At 42.2% G+C, this 22466-nt stretch overlaps 1 protein-coding gene across 2 annotated transcripts in view; it reads right to left on the bottom strand.

Annotated features, from left to right (window-relative positions):
* Nucleotides 1-9853: 9853 nt before the first annotated feature.
* The window catches only part of CLSPN (claspin), a 34271-nt gene continuing 21658 nt past the window's right edge, over nucleotides 9854-22466 (bottom strand). For both annotated transcript variants that reach the window (XM_075604571.1, XM_075604572.1), the window contains exons 16-25: nucleotides 21904-22018; nucleotides 21726-21807; nucleotides 17101-17204; nucleotides 15886-16047; nucleotides 15435-15556; nucleotides 14842-14978; nucleotides 13676-13781; nucleotides 13208-13287; nucleotides 12540-12701; nucleotides 9854-11843 (exon numbers count right to left, since the gene is read on the bottom strand). In XM_075604571.1, coding sequence (XP_075460686.1) covers nucleotides 11727-11843; nucleotides 12540-12701; nucleotides 13208-13287; nucleotides 13676-13781; nucleotides 14842-14978; nucleotides 15435-15556; nucleotides 15886-16047; nucleotides 17101-17204; nucleotides 21726-21807; nucleotides 21904-22018 — 1187 coding nt within the window. In that variant the 3' untranslated portion in view covers nucleotides 9854-11726. The remainder of the gene's footprint in view (nucleotides 11844-12539; nucleotides 12702-13207; nucleotides 13288-13675; nucleotides 13782-14841; nucleotides 14979-15434; nucleotides 15557-15885; nucleotides 16048-17100; nucleotides 17205-21725; nucleotides 21808-21903; nucleotides 22019-22466) is intronic.

Genomic DNA, 22466 nt, shown 5'->3' with positions numbered 1-22466 from the left:
ATCTGAAGTGGCGTAAATCTAACATTCTGCACATGTAAGAAACTATTATTATGTATCCCGCAGCTCTGCTCCACAAAACCAGAGCGGTGCGTCTGAACACACTTTTCTCTACACTGATACATAGACCCTTATCAGGGGAGTCAATAGAACAAATAAATGAGACTGTCCTCCACTGAGTGATACCCAGTCCTATGACCTTGACTCGGTTTGTATTTTGTGGAGGAACTGGTGCTTTTTGTACATACCATTCGTGCCCTTTACCAACCTGTCAAGCCAAAATGGTGAATGTGAATTTACCTTCTCCCCTGCCAGAGCAACCGGCACAGCAACAAAGGGGTTAACACAAAAGACTAATAAATAATTATGGGTTCTGGGTATCTGAGCACAAAAGGAGCATTTCTTCCATTTCATTTGTGCATCTTGTTTTTCTTGGTGTCAATGTATGATGAGGCTTTGCTCCTACTGTGCCCTGTGTGCATCGGCTTCGGGTTGGGGGCTATTAGTAGAGGAGTTAGGGGCTTATTGTATCATTGTCAAAATGGCAGATTGGGCCTTTTTCAGACATTAATAAGCCTTATTGAGGAATTTACCGAATTCTGCGCTATTTTCTTTTCTCAGCGGACTTGGCTGACATCCAGCTGCCCTGTCTTTAAGCCCAGCAGGTTATCAGTGTGCAAGTTGTTATACAATGTAACACAATGTAACACAGCATTACTGGCAAATACACTGTAGGATTTACACATAAAAACCAGAATAATACTTCAATATATATAGAGAAAAAAAGGGGGTAGTATAGCGCTAACAAGTGAATTCTATACAAATAATGTGTGAACCCAACTAATCACAAAATAATATTAGTGATAGGCGGCTGCCGAAAAATAGGACTGACTGTCAATGTATATAGAGATATAGAGAGGCCTGTGAGACATATACATAGATATGAGCGCTACATAGAAACACATAGCTGTGCATTAAATGCTAAGGGAACAGGCCAGTCTGGATTATTTATTTTTTGCTTACAATAGAGAACACTGTCACATTCCGCACTCCAGCATGTTTATTGTGAGATGAGAAGAAAATACATATATTTCCTTAGTGTCAGCAGAACAGAGAGTCCCAGAGCTGCAGGGTAAGGGGGGGGGGGATCAATAGCTGAAAATGAGATGGCAGAGTGATCTGACAGACAGGAATGGGTGTGAGGGGGGGGTGCTGGAGGGAACGGTATAGGGTGACATGCATGTGGCATTCAGACTTGGGAACTATAGGTGTGGGGGGGGGAGCGGTTAACCCTTTATGCGCTGGCATAATCAACCCCAATAATATCATATACCAGTGCTCTTCTACTTGTGGATTCGGAGTGGCCCATGAACAGTCTGCGCCTCATAATTTAGTTGCTGTTCCTAATAAAGTGCAATGTTTTCCCACTGCAACTAATTTTAAAGTTATATATATATATATATATATTAGATATGTTACAAATGTTGGCAAAATATGCGTTGTGACGGTAGGGGTAGCCAGCCTCACATAATAAAGGGGAACCCCAGCTGGCTGCCCCAATACTGTGTGTAATGGCCGCCTCAGGGAGGCTCATTTTGGCATGTCTATGTAATGTTTTCTGTAACCCCTTCCAGAAACGAGCTATAATCACTGTGATGTCTGCAAGGGGGAAAACTGTATGAAGTGGGCAAAGGAGACTAACATTAAAAGTGCACTTTTATTCCCTGTGTTAGAGTGTAGCATGTTCCCCATACAGTTAGTAAGGCAGACACTAATGTGATTTATATGTTATAAGCATTTCTCCGTATCCAGACCAAGTAATTCACTTAACTGGGCTGTCTGCAGAGAAATGCCGGGTCGTGACAAAGGTCTGGGGGCCGCTAAGTGCTGGGACAAATGGTGAGCGGGGAAGGGCTGAGTACCAGGTCCGGGGGCTGGCTCTCAACGCGATAGAGCCTTTGTTCCCTGCAGACATGGAGGCGCCTACCCAGTGGGGGGAATAGAACTTGCCAAGGGAATAGTTTGTCGGGTCTGAGCTCCGGAGGCACGATTCCCATTGGCAAGTTTGAATTCCCCGCTTCCGAGGAGCTCCATCATCCAGTGGCGGCCCTGAGCGCCTAAGCCAGCCCCCTCCTTCCATTGGTGTAGCTGGGCGAGCCCTGGTCCTCTGATTGGCTGCACCGTCACGATCTGCGCAGTGATTGGCCGGCAGCTCCTGCTCCATGTAAAGTATAGTCAGCGGGGACTATGTAAGGCGCGCGACCGGGGCAGGGAACCAGACAATCTCTGGAGTCGATCGGAGGCACGACTGGCGGGCTTTTCAAAAGTGCTCTATGGGAAATAGCACTGCGCTTTGCGGAGAAACGCTGGAGAAGCCTGACCAGCGGAGAACATCTTTGCAGCTGCTCGGAGATACAGCTGGCGGGAGATTTGAAAGTGCTTTGTGGAAAATAGCACTGTTCTCAGCGGAGAATCACGGGACGTGAAGCGGACAGGATAGTCCTCCTGAAGCAGGCTCCTTCACCTAGTTGAGGCTAGAGTCTTCCCCCCAGACGGTGAGTGTTTCACTGTGTTTATCTATTTTGTGTGTTTGCTGGCCTGCCAGAATAAACTTTCGTTTATTAAATTATCGTGTCCTATCTGGTGATAGGGATCCTGGTGGTCTCGGTGTTAAAAGTTCTGGTAGCCCCATGACATACGTCTTATCTTTTGAAGTCCTTTTTAAATGCGTCTTAAATGACATTACAACATTACTGTGGCCCTTCCCAGCATCACTTGTTCCTGATCCGGCCCCTTTGGAAAGCTAGTTGATGAGTTTGCAACATGTATGTATAACTGTATGTATACTTTCTATTTATATGGTGCCAACAGTGTACGCAGCACTTTACAAGATCATTCAGGGAACATAAAAGTACAAACAATTGGGATAAGAGCAGTGAGTAAAAAAAAAAAAAGGCCCTCCCCCGAAGAGCTTACAATCTAAGGGATCTAAGATTCAACTAAAAGAAACAGGCAGGACTGGGCACTTCCAGGCGCCTCGTATAACACAGACACCGTGAACAGGTTAAATGCTAATATATTTACACTTATTAAAAGGGGATTCTAATGATGCCTGGATTTTTTATTCACTCCAGTCCTTTTCTTAGCGTGTACCCCAGCCAAGGAAAATCATTAGACACAAATTCATGTAAACGAAGGCTATGGGGGAGAAATAACATTGGTAATTATGGTGCATATCTGTAGAAAGATGTTGGGGGGTAATGAAGTTGTGTCTTAACCCTTTTACTGTGGCAGCGAGGCAGTAACGCAATGCATTGCAGGCTCCGTCCAGCAGCACCCTGCTTACAGCCACTTTGTACTGTGCGGCCGAATATGTCAGCACCATGTAAATAAAAGATAATATGTGTAGCATAACTTATCTAATAATGGATTCTAAGTAGTTATGTGACCTGCCCTCTGCAGAAGCATATACGTGCAGCCATCACTGGGGTACACATTAAAATGCAATTCTCTGAACAGAAAGCTCTTTTGCAAGCGGAAGATAACAGGTAAGGTATTAAGGATATCTCTGCTTCAGCACCGGTGGCTCAATCATTTTGACTTAACCGCCTGTGCTGAAGCCAGGATAGCCTGAAACCCCTGCCTGGCGTCCTTGTGGATTGGAGATAGAAGCCACCGTTCTCTCCCCATAAATGTTAAACATCAGATCCATGATTTACCGAATGAAAATGCTATGAGATAACTCAAATGTTTGTTTTGTGAACCGTAGAGACTTATTTTCATCCTTCCAATATATTGTAGTCCACATGGACAAAATACTAGTTAGACCAGGGGTGCGCAAACTTTTTGCCCTCCGCCCCCATGTCGGCTCTAACCCCCCCCCTGCTTGCGACCCCCCCATCCCTTGTCTCTCCGACGTTCTGATGTCACATGACCCCGCATCGTCCGACGCGTCGCCAGAAGCAGCCAGAGCCAAGGTAAAAGTTACAGAGACTTTCACCGCTCCCCCGGCATTTAATTTAAATGCCTTTGGAAAGAGCATGGGGCCTCTGTAACCCTCCTCCCCCCCCCCCCCCCGAAAATCTCACACCCCCATGATATAGACTTCATGTTAAAATTGCAAGTTCTACAATGACCACTATATAAGCAGTCACTAGGAATAATTGTTCCTAATATAAATCTCGACAATTGTTTTTGGTGTCCAATAAAACTTAGGGCCAAAATATATTTTTCAATTATGGCCTTTCCTAAAAATAATTCTCGGTTGATCTTGCAATACAGATAAACAATGGATGTAATTGCAAAAGATGCCAATGGTCACCGACAATATTAATATGATTACCCATATTGACTATATTTAATACAACCAAAAAAATGTATTGGGCAATTATCAGAATCCACATCAAAAGTAATTTGTGTGTATATTGTTGCTGTAATATTTCAACAAAGATCTCCTTTTCTATCTCCAGTCTTAATAAGTGCCCTATAACAGCGGTGTGCAAACTGGGGGATGCGACCCCCAGGGGGGGGCGCGAGACTGCCGGTGGGGGGGCGCGGGGTTTACAGAGGCCCCGCGCGCTTCCCGAAGGCACTTAAATTAAGTGCCGGGGGAGCTGCAGGGCCTCTGTAAACCTTTACTTACCTAGGCTTCCTTCCTGCGTCGCCATGGCAACGTGACGTCATGCCGCCGGAGCGCAGGTAAGTGGGGGTTGGGGGGGGCGCGGGAGTGAGGGGACCGCCGGCAGGGGGGCGCAGGGAAAAAAAGTTTGCGCCATCCTGCCCTATAAGACTGATATATTCTTACCAATAAACTTGGTTCTCAAAAGGTGGGCTTGTTTCTCAATTCAACTGGTTCAATAGAATTTGTTTTAAACGGCACAAAAAATGTACATTTGTATGTATAGAAACAAAGGGTGAACTGCGCTCTATTAATCGTGATTATGTGTTAAAAAGTGATAATTCAGTGATAATATTAATGTAAACCTGTTACTTTAAATGGTGAGGATATGCTGCTAGATTCGTGGAATGGCTCCACAGACCAGGGCTAAAGATACAAAGACAAAAGAAACAGCGCAAAAAACCTCATAGTGTAGTATATATAAAATTATAATGTGATATAACAGGTGAGTATTGCACGTACATCAGTTTAATAATTACTAGCAGTACATGTTGTGGACATGTTACCAGTCAGCAACAGATGGTGGGTATCGATCACCGGATAACTTCCCTTCTCCTCTCACGTCTCGCTTGATGTGCTTGTAGTACCGCTCAGGACGCCGTGATACAGGGCAGCAGCCCCTCAGCATGAATACAGCAGCCCGATGGAGTACAGCTGTCCCACAACGTGTTCACTGGCAGTTTGCGGGGAAGCAAGCTCTCAGTCACTGGCTTTCAGGCGTATGTCTGCACGTGTGGCGTCCGCTTGCAGCGCGCATCGGATGACGTCATCAAGCGGCGCCGATCACTCAGCAGTCTCAGGGATCCCTGACGAAGTACCTTTGAAGTACGAAACGCGTTGGATAAGAGGGCGCATTCTGACACTATCTGCAGTGTGTTTTTACCCTATTTTGCTATCTGGCTCCATCTCCGTTTGCTCCCTACGCTCCCGTGGCCGGCTGAGACTGCTGAGTGATCGGCGCCGCTTGATGACGTCATCCGATGCGCGCTGCAAGCGGACGCCACACGTGCAGACATAAGCCTGAAAGCCAGTGACTGAGAGCTTGCTTCCCCGCAAACAGCCACAGTGAACACGTTGTGGGACAGCTGTACTCCATCGGGCTGCTGTATTCATGCTGAGGGGCTGCTGCCCTGTATCACGGCGTCCTGAGCGGTACTACAAGCACATCAAGCGAGACGTGAGAGGAGAAGGGAAGTTATCCGGTGATCGATACCCACCATCTGTTGCTGACTGGTAACATGTCCACAACATGTACTGCTAGTAATTATTAAACTGATGTACGTGCAATACTCACCTGTTATATCACATTATAATTTTATATATACTACACTATGAGGTTTTTTGCGCTGTTTCTTTTGTCTTTGTACATTTGTATGTATGTCTTTATTAATATAGCGCCATTAATGTACAAAGCGCTTCACAGCAGTAATACACGGGACAATCATATAAATAACAAATAATACAAATAACAAATCATGGGGATAAGTGCTTCAGACTTAAAAATTAACATTTAGTAAGAGGAGTCCCTGCTCCGAAGAACTTACAATCTAATTCGTTATCCATTTCTTGCGGTGATTAGTAGTCGGGTCCACACACACACACATGAACATTTACGTCTTTTAAATGTGTAATATATATAGTGTAAAGAGAAGAATTGACCCTTTTCACAATTGCACACTGGTGTAGAAAAATCGGTTCAGACTATATTGGCCATAGAATCTCAATATTCTTAATGTTGCAACTAGAAAGGTAGTATGCTAGGATAGCAATATTATAGGATATGCTGTATCAACTGACAAGAGTACTAAAAACCATCAATCACCTTCTATAGAGAAAACAATAAAGTTTTATTAATGATACTATTGAACAACGACACGTTATATTAATATATACAGTGTAAAATACAATAAAAAGCCCTAAGATAGTCGACTCAGAGATTAACACTAATGGACAACCTATACTTAGGTAAATATAATACCAAAAAGTGTCTCCAGATATATCTTTGACTATCTTATCAGTGATAATATCTGCACGGAGGCTGGTTTATGGTGATATTTGAGATCACTTAGCAAAGTTAGTTAGAATGTATATTAAGTAAACATGTTGCACAATCTTCTGTCAGCAGCTGGAAACTAGAATACTAGCAGCCCATGAATCACTTGCATAAAACAATGATACAAGACAGATACTATTGTAACTATATCAAGTGAGGATCAAGTCAAAATTGCAGCAAAGTGTCACAGTGTGCCAGAAAAGCTACCAACTGTTATACTGGCATAACATTAGTATGTGACATGTCTAGATTAGCCATAAAATACATTTAATAACCCGATATGCCACTTAATATCATACTTAATTACAAAAACATGTTTTGCATCTTAATAACCATTGGTGTGGCTAAGTCGAGTAGGCAATATCTATTTCTTCTGCCATAAAATATCGCCATACAACCGTATCTGCATTAGTCACCCCCTGCTCTGACACCACCATCGTGGCGTCACTTGAAACCCAAGAGCCCCCCGGTCTTTTAAATGTGTGCATGTATGTATCATATTTTCTTGAATGTAGCTCCTAAAATTTCTATATGATCTGTTCTATTAAAAACAACACATCATACCACAGGTGCGTTTATTGGGCAGAGTAAGACTGGGCATCCAGGTGTATATGAACATTTGAACACTGGTATCCAGGCTACCAGTTACCTTGGTTGTTCTCAATGCATTGTGTCCCCAGCACCCATTAACCCGACTGCAGACTTGGAGCCGCATGCAGCGAGGCTAATGGCCTGTGCTAATCTGTGCTAAATTAATGAGATGTTAAGAGAATTAGGAACTCGTTAAAGGTTTGATGCAATGTGTGTTTCTCCCTCACAAGCCGTGGGGTAGCAGAGAGATTCAGTTTCTTAGTCCATTAATAACTCCTGTTTTGCCTCCCATCATTAGGGCTCTGTTTATCCTCAGTGGGGGAAGAGAGCTATTCTAAGGTAATGCTTTTAAACTATCTACTGGTCCTAGGCCCTTAACCAATATGCTGAGAAGCTGCTCCTCAATCAGGGAAGCCGCGATGCTGACCACCTTTCATTTGAATGGAGCCCAGAGCCTTCCATGGCAAGGGGAAGCTACTTCATGGCATATTGAATAGGAGTCAAGACTTCTCTTAAACCCCACCATCTCTGTCCTGTAGCACCAAGCACTGCGAAAAACTGCATTCCTTCCCAATAAGATTTGGGGAAAGGCATATCTTATTATTATTTATAAAATGTTTTACCAGGAAGGAATACATTGAGAGTTACCTCTCGTTTTCAAGTATTTCCTGGGCACAGAGTTAAGACAAATAATACATGGTTACAAATACAGTTACATAAATGAACAGAGTATACATTATATACAAGACATTGCATGCACAGTATCTTTGCAGCACACTTCTCAGCAACTTTAAATTCCCCTATAAAAAAAACTCTTAGTGGTGTATAGGGGCTTATTATATAACGGCAGATTGGAAATGTAGTTTAAAATGGCCCTTTTGAAGTCAATAGGGAATTTCGGTTGAACACGGTCCGATTGGCTGATACAGAATAACCCCTTATGTGTCAAGACAATTTTGGAGCAACAGTGAAGCAAATAATGTTTTAACTATGCAGATCTTATTGTTAATGTATTAAAGGCAATTGATTCCAATTTTCCGCTGCGTACACCGGCCTGTGACGTCTCGATAAGAGGAGTTACATAATAAACATCTTGTAACGAGATACAGCAATTTGTGGATTTATGGGCTTCCCTCTCTTCTGAATCACAGAAAGCTCCAGGTGTGAAGTATTTAGCAAATCTGCCGGAAACATGAACAAGCTTGTTACAGAGGACACCGTTCGGTGCATCAAAACAAACCTGTCTGTGCACAGGTACTCAAACCATTAGAACTTAAGCCAGGAACACCAATATGTCCCATAGAGGAAATGGCACCCATGTTCTCCTATTCCCACCCATCCCATCAAGGAGTAAATGGATATACAGATGTGATTTAGTACAATACGCAAAGTAACATGGAAATGCACAAAAGGAGATGCAAGTTGGTCAGGCACGGAGGTCAGGGTGTGAAGTGTGCGTAATGCAGCAATTTAAAATCGGTCAGGAACAAAAAGGTATGAAGGTGCAGAGAGGATGCCTGTATATTAGGATACCCAATTACAAAAATGTAAAATGTTTGTATATACACAAGACAAATATTTTTCCCTGATTGGCAAACTTGATATATTGAAGACGATGCTCAGAGTTTTTTTTATTCCTAGGTTCTCTCAAAGTTCTGAAATTCCCCAATTGTACCTTTATGTCCTTATGATTGGGGTTACAAAAGTGTCCCCCACAAGCGTATTTTATGATTCATTGTATGGTTCATTCTTTTTCTTATTGTATGTATCTTTATTTATATAACATCCAGTGTACTCAGCGCTTTACAACAGAGAAGTATAATACAATAAGTGCAAACAAACAAAAGCAGACAATAGGAAACGAAGTCTCCGCCCCAGAGATCTTACAATCTTCGTGGTATGTTGAGAGACATACAGACAGCAGGTGAGGGAATAAGTGCAGTAGATGGCAGCGCTTGGACACATTTATTCTGAATTCCCCATAGGGGCATTTTGTGCATATTATCAAGTATACAACATTCGATGAAGCACACACGTGAAGGATTCAAGAATGTTATACTGCCGGTGTGTCGTATAGGTCTGTGATTAGAATGTGCGCGCGGGTCTTATTTACACGGACAGGGGAATGTGCCTGGGACTGGGACAAGGAGCTCCTTGTCATAAGTGGTGTCAAGTGTGGTGGCTGTCTGAAGGAGTGCAGATTTCTTTCAAATCTAATATCTTTATGGAGGGTTGAAGGAAGAGGTTTTAGCTATTCTGCATAGGACTTTCAATTGGGGATTGTAGGTACCAACTAATGGTACCCGGTTTTCTTCACGTTTGTATTCTCCAGAGAACAGACTCGCAGAAAAACATTTAAAAACACTCGATTATGCACGGCTCAGGCTCTGTAAGCACTTGGATACCAGACGCATCTTGATTAGGATTAAGCTTCCCTCTGGCTCCCTCTAGCGTGACACCAGTGTCACTTTAGCTTTAGTTAAACAAAGATCCTAGAAATTACACACCTTACCAGGACACACATTTTGCAACATTTTATTTTTTATTTATTTTTAAACACATTTATTAAAAAAAAAAAAAATCACACTTAAAAAAGTAAAACTCATTTTATAACAATTTACAATAAAATACTTTACAAAAAAAAAACCGACCACAAAATTGGTTAATGCATTCAAAGCCTTTCACTCAGCAGTGCTTGAGACAAGATAAAATATTTAACCATAAAAAGTTTATAATACGAGCAGCTGTACTAGTAAAAAAAAAAGAAAACATAATTTGGTGTAAGAGCCGAGAAGCCAAACAAACAGCTGTAGTTTGCAGCTCCAAAGATACCTGTAAGTGCTGCCAATATCAAAATACTAACACCAGTTGTTTTAAAAGCGAGAGAATGTAGCTCTAGGTGTGTTTGTAAACTGTACTTGCAAGAAAAGACCGGTCATTTTGCAGCACATGCATAAACAGCCTGGCTGCTACCTTCAACGCAGCATTAGTAGTGTTAGGCTACGGCCCTGGCGGCGCGTCCAGTTGTGATTCCCAGGCTGATGTGAACTGCATGACATCACCCGGTAGGTTCGCCCTCATTGGCTGAACTGCCAGGGGGCGTGGCCACAAAACTCGTCACCAGTACTGAAGACAATTTGACCGTCTTCAGGAAAAACTGGTCGTGCAGCGCGGCGGCCAAGTGTGCTATGTGGGCCCGGCCCCATTGAGGGGCGGTTCTTGTACCTGCAGGCACACCATGGCGCACGCTGCAGCAGGCACCGGGAACCTAGCCTTACATGGGACTGTAATGGACGCCACCCTGATTTCCAATGTATAGGGGAGGAGTGGTCAACTCCAGTCCTCAAAAGGCCACCAACAGGTCAGGTTTTAAGGCAACGACTGACCCACCTGTGCTGAAGCAGGGATATCCTGAAACCTGACCTGTTGGTGGCCTTTGAGGACTGGTGTTGGCCATCCCTGGTATAGAGGAACACAACAGATTGTTGAAGGTGAAAACGCTGCACCTGTATGAGGTGGAGATGAGGTAGTTTTTAATATGAACCAACAGAGCAGAAACTTCAGCTTTTATAAACAAAACTTGGCCCATTAGGAAATTCCAACACCAAAACCCAAATGTTAGGCTAGTGTGGGCGCTACGTAGGCTAGGGAAAGTATATTGAAATAGGTTTGTTTATACAGAGACCCACACAGTATACTGGGCTCTCAGATAGTATGACCAGCAATACTTTGCAGGACAGCCAATAATAGTTCTTCTTCATAGCTGGTGTAGACTTCAGCATCTGCAGCAGTTAAATCACTCCACTGACAGAAGGCTGTAACACTGCACAGGACTATACACCTACCATTAACCTATTAAGTGCCTAAACATACACACAGAGGGGACGCTACCCATCTGCTCTCTCAGCCACATGCATATGATAACATCAGGGCAGTCATTGGAAGACAAGTACAAATCACATGGCAAATTCAAGTAATGCCATGACTTAACTTAGGAGCAATGTTAGCCAGTCTGTTGAAGGCAGTGCACATTATAAAAGGCAATTTGTCACATACATAATCACAGATATATACATAAGAGGTGTTGAGCGTCAATTATATAAAAATAATCTGGACGGATATTGCAGCCGTTAGAGTGTTGACGCCTTCAGCTTAAGTTTACCAAAGCATTTCCTGTGTTTGTCAACTATACCCCTGCAGCACCTTATTGCCTCTACAGAAGCCTTTGCAAGTCCAGCACCACTACAGTTGAAGGTCTAACAATGGGCAGGAGTGGAAGAGGTTACCCCCATTGCAGCAGGAATGGCATACAAAACAAACTCTTTCCCCCGCTTGTTCCCTTTGTGTTAAATCTTTCGGAGCAGCCTGGCACACAGTGATGACAGGACAGAACACAAGCGTCGGAAACTAATTTTCCAGAAATGGAAAAACGCTACGGCTTTTGCTTTTGACGGCAGAGGCTTTTTCCACTCTGGGGCGCTTGGGGGAGGGCCCGGCGATGGCAGCAGATATGTTCTTTTTGATCTACAGGGAGGATAGAGCCGGAGAACAAAGCGAACTGTCAGAATTGTGGTTAAATTGTAGGAAGCTGCAAAATGCAAGAACTGAAACCTGTAGAGCACTTCATCACGGTTGTATTTTTTTTTAGGGCCACATAGATAATTGTGGGGGATATTTATTAATAATTGCTTGTTCATGTATAGCGTTGCAAGTTTTACGCAGCGCTTTACAGAGACATTTTGCAGGCAGAGGTCCCTGCCCCATAGAGCTTACAATCTATGTGTTTGGTGCCTGAGGCACAGGGAGATAAAGTGACTTGCCCAAGGTCACAAGGAGCCGACACCGGGAATGGAACCTGGCTCCCCTGCTTCAAACTCAGTGCCAGAGCCAGTGTCTTTACTCACTGAGCCGCTCTTCTCTAAAATATTATTTAATATTATTAAAGTGTCCTAATCTGCAGAGCTGGACAAAAAACAATGCAAAAACTGCACCAGATTAAACAAAGACGAAAGTCCCAACTGCTTTGAATGAGATGAATTTTCTATGATAAAGATAGCGCTCGTTTGCACTGGTCTTCATTTAGTTTTGCAGCTGCAAAAGTTTAGTAGAACAGATCTTTTAGAAAAGTTAATGGTGAAGTGCCATTTATTCATGAAAAGCTATATAAATCAAATAACATACAATGCACGACACCAATACACACGAACGTTCAGCCCTTACCTGTGACTTGGGTTTCCCAGCAGATTCCGCTTTCTTTCCTGGGGACAGAGTTTGGAACACAAAGTTCCTCGAGTTCCGAGGGGCGTTGGGATTCAGGTCCGACATTGCTGCCAGTTTCTGTAGGACCTCCTTCGGTTTGTTTAACAAAGAGCCAGTGATCATCTGAAAAAGGGGGACACAATTTGCCTTGCATTAGCTTCCCATACTCCTATCCATTTTTAAACAGCAGAACATGGTCTGGCCAGAAAAATAGACATGGACAGTATTAACCGCACAATAACTTGATTTCTTGTGACCTATCCTGAGCACCAAAAGGACCAGCAAAATCGATTCTGATAAAGTCGCATATGCCCATGTCTTGCATAATGTAAAGCTACATTACAATATAACATTAGTTGAGACCTCACAAAAACAGTTTCAGACAACCTGAAGTTAACATAACAGCAATTAAATATTGTGCAAGACATCTCCGGGTCATAAAACACTGGAACAAAATGATTAACCGGGCCACAGATGCTGCCCCTTTCCTCGCTGTCCCGACCTTTATGCCTTCTAACATCGAGAGAGGCGCCTCTACGGTGAAGATGTAGTTTCCTGTTGGGTATGAAATGAGCATTTACGGCCGCCAAATAAAGCGTCATGTCAGCATTGTTGGAGAAAGGACTTACCTTGGGAAAGCCGAAAGGTCTCATCACTTCAAACGGATTTCTTGGTGAAGGCTTCTTTGGTTCCTTTGTTTCTGTAGTTACTGATAAAATACACAAAATAATGTTTTTTTTATAACTGAATACCCTGAATAAAGCCTCTTGGTATTGGTGCAGTAACCAGTAACGCTTTTACAGCGGTGGTCGTAAAGTTTACATTGGTAATTATGTCTAAGTGCACTAGCAAAAACAGGTACATTCCAGAACTTGATCTACAGAATACGGAGTCCAACGCACACTGAATTCTTCATAAAAAACACGCATTATAGCAATCTCAGATATCAAACACTTAAACTGACAGCCAGGGCCTTCATTGTTAAGTTATTTTCCATATGATTACAGGAAACTGCGTGCGAAGCAAGTCAGCTAATATTGCTATGCTTATCATTTTTCTACTGTTGCAGCCGGAGCGCTCCACTTTTTACATTTTACCTCTCCTCTGGAGCACTTTCGCAGTAACCTTCCTGGCCAACTTCATGAATTCGCTGCCCTCTCCAATCTCTTCCTCTTCCTCCTTGTCAACATGACCACTTTGAGACTAGAAGACACAAAAAGGAAGGAACCGATGCATGAATGAAGCATTGGACAGGTTGTCCTGCTAGCTAAGGTCCAGTAAGGACAATAAAGGGGCCAGAAGAAAACAGGGTTAAATAGATTAGATATGTTAATTAGAAGTTAGAAGGGCCCATTTCTGTTAGAAGTTACACAGTTGTCGATGCCACAACTTCTATAGTGCGTAAAATTGTTTTTGCAATGTCACCGACTACGTGTGCAGCGTCTTTAGTTTCCAGGATATGGGGCTGGTTGCTGCACTTACAGTATTGAGGTTTCGCACCTTTTGGACCCCCGTTACGCAGTCTTATATGAAGTCACGCACCTCCGGGAATGCAGAGTTCCTGGTTTGTTAGCAAGACTAGAAATACTCTGCTTTTATATGTATCATTTATACCAGGATGGTGCTTCTTTGGACCGAAACGCCAGTGTTTTAACAGGTCTATTTGCAAAATAAATATATTTTTACGAGTGTCCAGCTTGTGCTATTGGATCTCTTGGATATTTCTGCAAGGAAGGACCCCTGCTTGCTTGCTGGAGGCACCGTATTATCTAACTTTTATGCCTTCGTATATGTGGAGTGCTCCATTATACCCGGTTTCTGTCTCAAAACACAAGGTGCCATTTGAACGTGGTGCCACAGTTTATTTTTAAACACATGCTGGTTCCCATCAAATTATTTTAGTCTTTACGGCTCCTCATCCTCTCATTATACCTCTGATGTGATCTCCTCCCCATCTGCCTCTCGAATTCACTTCTCTTCAGCATCCAGCATGGTTTGTTGATGGCGCTTTTCAATAGCTTCCAATTAAGACTCTCTAGAAGAAGCTACAGCTAGCGACCCCTACTCCAAATGTAACAGACCACTGGGACTGCAAGCCCGGTAGGGCTGCTGGTTCCTAATGTTCTCTTTCATGCTTGGTGCACCGATCCCCTGTATTGTAATACAATACCCTATATTCTGTCTTCTGCAAAGGACTGTACAATGTAAAGAATAAAATCCATGTGCACAGACAGTCACATATTGGACTACAGGTGTTCTGTACCTGTTCCCGTTGCCACTGCTCTCTCTCAAATCTTTCCTTCCTCCACTTCACCTCCGTCTCGCCCAGATCCTCATTCTCTGCCTCCTGCTCTTCCATGTCGGAGTCTCTGCGGAACATGTCCAGCTGGGAAGCATCATCTGGTGTAAAACAGAGAGTTACTAATCACTTCTGTAAACACTTTGGCAATAATTGGCTTGGGTTCAAAGCAGATTATACACTGACCTATGCATGTTCAAATCTCTTTACCATATGTGTTTAAAGAGATTGTATTCATGCAGTTTTTAGCTCACCCACGGTAAATAGTGGACACCATTGTTTTTCCAGCAAGGGTTCCTAGGAATCCCTCAAGATTCCCTGTAATTTTCAGGTCATTTAAAAATTGTACCAAATACAGAACAATTTACAATGCATCTGTTCTCAGACGTGCTATTAGAGAGTCGGGTTTCTCAGAATTTCACAATAAAATTATAGGGTTCCTTAAACAAGAAAAGGTTCAAACACATTGCTATATATATACACACACACTTTACAAAAAAAAAAAGGGCTAATCTACAACAGTGTGTTCGCAGCATAGGTTTTCACCAGTTTTATACCTAAGTTCTTCCACCTAAATTTCCTCATCCTCCCTGGACCGTCACTGTGGAGGTCTCCATCAGCGAGATAACGCTCCTGGTACAGTCGCAGCTGGCGCTGGTCTTCGTCCATGGTAACTTTCCTGCAATCCCAAATTGCAGGCAGCAAATTAGAGTATATTTGAAGGAGATGTTTTAGATGACAACAATATTAAGCTCTGCTGCATTCAATAACGTTCCATTATTTCAATACACGTCAGCCAGGGTAAATAGCAGATTATGTGATTGCCATTGAAATTAACACACATTCACGAATGAATATTGCAGTTAACTAACCATGGATGGCTTATGATATTTCGGCAGTACACCTATTAAAATGATAGACATTGATGTAGACTTTTAAGGCACCATTTTAGTGCAGACACAAACATGGCTCATTGGTGAGAAAGCGCAGATCAGATTGGGTACGAACATGTGGATTTTGTTAACTTGGTCCTGTAGCTCCTCATTGGAAGGGAGCTCTTCATCGATGGCGTCTTCCTCATACTCATCCTCGTCCCCTTCGTCTTCGTCCCCGCTGCCCAGGTCGCTTCCGGACAGCTCTGCTTCATCTTCCATGAAGTCCTGTAGCTTCCTGCAACATACAAAATTAGCTTAGTGTTGGAATCCCTTGTGAAGCACACAGAATTGTACGATGCAGGACCAGAATTAACCACAGTGGTTTTTAGCCTGGTACCCTGGGGTTATGTTGATGGATATTTTACACTTTAAAAGTATGAATATTATCTCATATCAGCAAAATAAATGAGAGATTCTGTGGCTCTTGGCTTTAACCAAGGGTCAACCTAAAAATCGCTCTTCTGTAGCAATAATGCCACAATATATATATATATATATATATATATATATATATATATATATATATATTAAGAGATGTACTCATGTAATAAAGTTAAAGTGTTCATTGTGACTGTAGAAATGGTTCTGTTCTGTTCTGCTCTTAACTCCCTTTCCCCCCTCCATACCCAGATAAAACTAGGGAGAACCTGAAGTCGAAACGCCATGAGCAATTCTAGTATACCTACCTATACTAGTCAAAGGCCATCTTAAAATAAATTCATATTGTTCCCTGACTGTATACCATGATGTGGATCACATTACTATGTAAAAACCTAATTTTGACTTGAGTCTTTTCCACTAATACAAAAAAAAAAAAAAAAAAAAAAAAAAAGAAGAAGATAGAGATATATAAGATTCTGCTTGTTCAGATTAGATATATCATTTGGAACATCACATTAAAAAACAAAATTATATACACACCTAATTTTTTTTATTTTATTAATATATATATATTATATATAAATATATATTAATAATAATTAGAAGTATATATTAGAATGTGATGTTCCAAATTATATATAAAAATCTGCTTGTTCAGATTAAAAACCTAAGTTTACGACAGCAGTAAAACATTTCAATGCATGGGATAAGTACCATGTTTCAACGGAAACCCAATACATTTTCAGGGGTTCCACAGTTTGCAACAGGTTGAAACTGACTGCTCAGTCCAGGAATTATAAATGCCCTTTATTATTCACTCATTTACAGCCCGATATGTTTGGCTCAGACCCCGACATTGAATCACTGATGCAGAAAAGGCTTCACAACGCGTACAAATCCCACTTACAGCTTTCTCTTCTTCCCTTGTCTTTGCCTCAGGATCTCCTCCTCATCATCTTCATCAACTGAGGCTTCCTTTTCTTCGTTCTCACCCCTCTCCCTTTCTTCTTCCTGTGTTACAAGCAGCAACATTGGCATAATGATTAAACAGATTACAGATATTGGAGATCATCAGCTGCAAACATGGCCTGAACATGCAAGGTGTTTGCAAAGGATATTTATTTGCACAGCAAATACACATGTAGGTATCTACAGTATTTAATGCATCTAACACACGCACACACAAAATGCAGCGGGAAAGACAGCAGCAATATCCTTCCCTGCTCAGGAACAGCCAATGAAAACATGCCCACATTTCATAAACTATGGTTCCCACTTTAAAAAAAAAAAATATATATATATACAGGCATACCCCACATTAACGTACGCAATGGGACCATAGCATGTATGTAAAGTGAAAATGTACTTAAAGTGAAGCACTACCTTTTCCCCCACTTATCGATGCATGTACTGTACTGCAAACATCGTATACGTGCATAACTGATGTAAATAATGCATTTGTAACAGGCTCTATAGTCTCCCCGCGCTTGCGCACAGCTGCGGTACAGGTAGGGAGCCGGTATTGCTGTTCAGGACGTGCTGACAGGCGCATGCGTGAGCTGCCGTTTCCCTATTAGGCGATATGTCCTTACTCGCGGGTGTACTTAAAGTGAGTGTCCTTAAAGCGGGGTATATATATATATATATATATATATATGTATATATGTATGTATGTATGTATGTATGTATGTATGTATGTATATACGTATATATATATATATATATATATATATATATATAGCTACAAGTTCCACTTAATCAGACCACTATTGTAAGTGAAGTGAAAATGTGTGAATATTTAGAAATGGTGCAATAAACAAATGTTACAATATAGTGTTACTCAGCAGTGTTACTATTAACTAATAAAAACAGCCTAAAACGTACCTGGTTTTCTCTGGAAACCAGATCTGATACTAGAAGTCAAAAAGACTTCTATGGCGCTCGGACAATAATTTTATGAGATCAAACCCTTTCCAAATGAATTTCTTGGAAATACATTCCGTTGTTCCAATCCGCTTTGCCGTGACTGCTTCCATATTTCCTGCTAGCATTGCATGCAGTTTTGAAAAACAAAAAAGGGGGAAAAGTGCCACAATAGTATGTTACCCGTAAATAACCATCACTAATATATAGTGGAATAACCTTGTGAAGGCCAAATGGTGTAATCACAGGATTATTTGAATATTGGATTATTACAAATACACACATAAAAAAAACCAATGGTTCCATCGGCATGATGTTGGGTATATGCCTTCTCCGTGTTGGTAAAAATTTGGAATCCTACTCGTTGCTAGGACATGAGCCTAGTACATCAGGGGGGCGCAAACTTTTTTCCCTGCGCCCCCCTGCCGGCGATCCCCTCACTCCCGCGCCCCCCCTAACCCTCACTTACCCGCGCTCCGGCGTCATGACGTCACGTTGCCATAGCAACGTGACGTCACATGACCTCACGGAGTCATTTTGACGCCGCGTTGCCATGGCGACGCAGGAAGGAAGCCGCCGGAGCCTAGGTGAGTAAAGGTTTACAGAGGCCCTGCAGCTCCCCGGCACTTAATTTAAGTGCCTGCGGGAAGCGCGGGGCCTCTGTAAACCCCGCGCCCCCCCGCCGGCAGTCTCGCGTCCCCCATGGGGGTCGCGCCCCCCAGTTTGCGCACCGCTGTAGTACAAAGCAGTCTTGCTGTGGTATTCCCCCGTCGGTCTGGCGATGTCGGGGGACACTTGTTGATGCCGCCGTATGTCTCCGCTTTGCTATCCACTTTCTCCAGCTATACTCACTGCTCACACAGCTGGTGCGATGAGCAAGGAGACACGGAACCGGCTGCTCTACTTCACCTGCTTCTCTGAGCACGTTAGTTGGTCAGTCCCCTCGACTGACGCCGAACAACATCAGCTGTGGGGATACCACCGGGCTCCTCAGTCTAGATAAACCCTACGGGTTTCAAGACTTTAGGAGTCTCTTCTTCAGGGGTGCTATACTTCCTCACTGCTCAGCTAGTATTTATCAGACCCGGCTCAAATTGTCCAAGAATTGTGTGGTCTCCTATGATTGGACCGTCAGCAAATTAATTAGTGTCCACATGTTCATAGGAAAAGCCCAGTCTGTTCGCATGAATCAGCTCTTATTGTAAACACATAGTGCAAATCACAGTATATAAAATATATATTCTAGAAGAACTTGTAATATATTGGATAACCATATTTCAAAGGGATATGAATACCTGGGATAGGGTTACTAAGATGCTATGGATAGTTTGGATACTTAATAGGGCCCAATATTGAATTCGATCTGGCGGCTTTTCTCAGAGTAGGTTCACCTAAGTATATCCATGATACCTATGATATGTTGGTGGATTTTTTCATTTTTATTTCATATGATGTGCGTCCCACCACTTGCATGGCTATTAATAGAATACAAGTGTCTATATATGAATTCATACACATGTAATCTTTTGGATGTGTGTGTATTTACACAATTCATTATTAAAGTTTATGTATTTGAATGTATTTATTATTTAAATTCATTTCAGATTAGTATTAGTTGAGTTACATGATTTATATACATTCACTTACACATGACAACATTTTGATATTGATTTATTTTTGAAGATACAGTACATGCAATATGTATGTATATGTATAATTGTATATATAATATGCATTTAGAACTGTCACTATGTATTCATGGATAAATTATGGTATTTATATGCATGTTTACAAGTATGAACCTAGAGAGCAATATAGAACAAGTCCAGAAAACCAGTGCTACAGAACTTCTGAAGAATGTGTACGTGTGTACACACACACACACGTTTAGTAGATGGTATGTTATAATATTGTCACTCGTCCCAAATGGGGATTTATGGATAATAGGGACAGAAATAGCCTGTTAGACTGGTCTGACCTGTTCTCCATCTCACTTATATGGAGTAACCACAGTGTGTGTAAAGCTGGTCACAATATATATGATAGAACACGGATGATGGGGAACAACTTTTAATGTTGAGTAGTACTCACGGCATATAAACGATTCTCGACTCCTTTTGGCGTGCTACCAGCAATGAAATAGCAGTTTTGTAGTCCCAAGATGGGGTCAGCGGAGCAAAGCAGCAAGGACAGGAGAAATTGAGCTCAGCACATCAAAAAAGTTTTAACGGTGACATAAGGGATGGGAGGGCATCAGGTAATTGACGTTTTTCACGCTTGTTCGGCTCTTTGACAAAGCACCTAACAAGGGCGAAACGCATCAGTTACCTGTTGCCCACCCATCCCTGTCACCTATAACAATTTTTCCTGTCCTTGCTGCTGTGCACCGCTGACCCTATCTGACCCTATCTTGTAACTACAAAAAAACAAAATTAGTATGAACCATTTGAGTCCATTGTAATGACATTTGGACTACAAAATTTGGATCATTAAATAAGGCATGTATGGTATGTGAAGTGAAGAGATTCACTCGAGTCTAACATTAACATACTCCAATTTAGTAACATGTTATACCATGCATACAAGTTACATTTCCTCCTATAAAGTATCCAAACTATCAATAGCATCTTAGTAACCCTGTCCCTAGTATTGCTATCCCTTTGAAATTGGGTTATCTAATATATTACAAGTTCTTGTAGAATATATATTTTATATACTGTGATTGCACTATGTGTTTACAATAAGAGCTGATTCATGCAAAGAGACTGGGCTTTTCCTATGAACATGTGGACACTAATTAATTTGCTGACGGTCCAATCATAGGAGCCCACAATTCTTGGCTGTGTGCGCAGTGACATCACCTGGAGGTGCCGATCAGCTGGAGAAAGTGGACGGCTAAGCGATGACTTACGGCGGCATCAACTCGTGTCCCGACATCGCCAGACCGACTGGGGAACACCACAGCAAGAGTGCTATGTACTAGGCTCACGTCCAGCGACATCTAGTGAGTAGGATTCCAATTTTTACCAACACGGAAAAGCCATATACCGAACATCATGCTGATGTATCCATTGGTTTTTTTATTTGGAATAATCCAATATTAAAATAATCCTGTGATTGGCCTTCACAAGGTTATTCCACTATATGTTAGTGATAGTTATCTACGGGTAAATACACTATTGCGGCACTTTCTCCCCATTTTTGTTTCCATCTGCATATTTCCTGCTAGCATTGCCTGCAGTTTTGAAAAACCAGTCACGGCAAAGCGGATTGGAACAACAGAGTGGATTTCCAAGAAATTCGTTTGGAAAGGGTTTGATCTCAATCATTGTCCTAGCGCCATAGAAGTCTTTTTGCCTTCCACTACTGCAAGTGCTTTTTAACGTTTGCGGCTAGTGGCCAGCAATGCATTGCTAGCATGTCTTCTAATGTAGAAATGTTCTATGTTTACGGCATTGCCCTCAATACACAGCTAAATTCACATAAGACACTTGTTCTCCAACAAGACTACCCCACCATTTATTTCCCCTGGGATCGTGCATCTCGAATTCCATCAACCTTTAACATTTTCTCAAGTCCATGAAGACTGCCGGATTGCAGCGCACTCACCTCTTCGCTGTCTGATCCATCGTCTGGTAGGAGCTGGAAGTCCCCAAACTCCTCTTCCTCCTCCTCCTCCTCCTCATCTTCTCTGTGAAAAGACATGTGATACAGGTTACCAAATGCCAACCCTGTCCCAAGTGTGACCGTTTGAATGTACATCTTAGGTCTGCGGCAGTGCAGTTACCTGTCTGTAGGGAAGGAACCTGAACACAGGGCTAATGCTTCAGCCATGGGGTCATTCTTGTCAGTCTCCCGGTGATGCTTTGAGGAGGCTGAAGAATCTAGAGTTGAACAATCGGCTGCACAAGACAAAAATTACAAGTGATTAGATGTATCTGGCACATAAGGTTTTCAAGCAAGAGAAATGGAATTATTAATAATGTAGACTTATAAAAAAGTTGCATACAGTACATTCAGTAAACATATGTCCATCCATTAGAAACGACAAGATGGAGGTAAGGTAAGAAAGTGGTATAAAAGTAGATTTGGAGTGCGTCAAAAACAACATTTTAATAGTATGGCACATCCAAGTCACGCGAGTTGAATGAAGCATGATTTGCAAACATTCCCTTTACCATAGCACAGCTCTAACCACAAGCTAGTACATCACAATACAACACCAAGGAAGATGAGATTTCCAACAGTGACACAGAAACCTAGAAGATAAGATCCAGTTGGCCCACCTAGTCTGCTCAATTTCGTATCGGTAGTAAAACCTCAGAACCCATTTTATCCTTGAGTCTATCC

The sequence above is a fragment of the Ascaphus truei genome, chromosome 6 (genome assembly GCF_040206685.1).
Source record: "Ascaphus truei isolate aAscTru1 chromosome 6, aAscTru1.hap1, whole genome shotgun sequence".
Lineage (NCBI taxonomy): Eukaryota > Metazoa > Chordata > Amphibia > Anura > Ascaphidae > Ascaphus > Ascaphus truei.
This window is presented reverse-complemented; position numbering and strand designations above follow the sequence as displayed.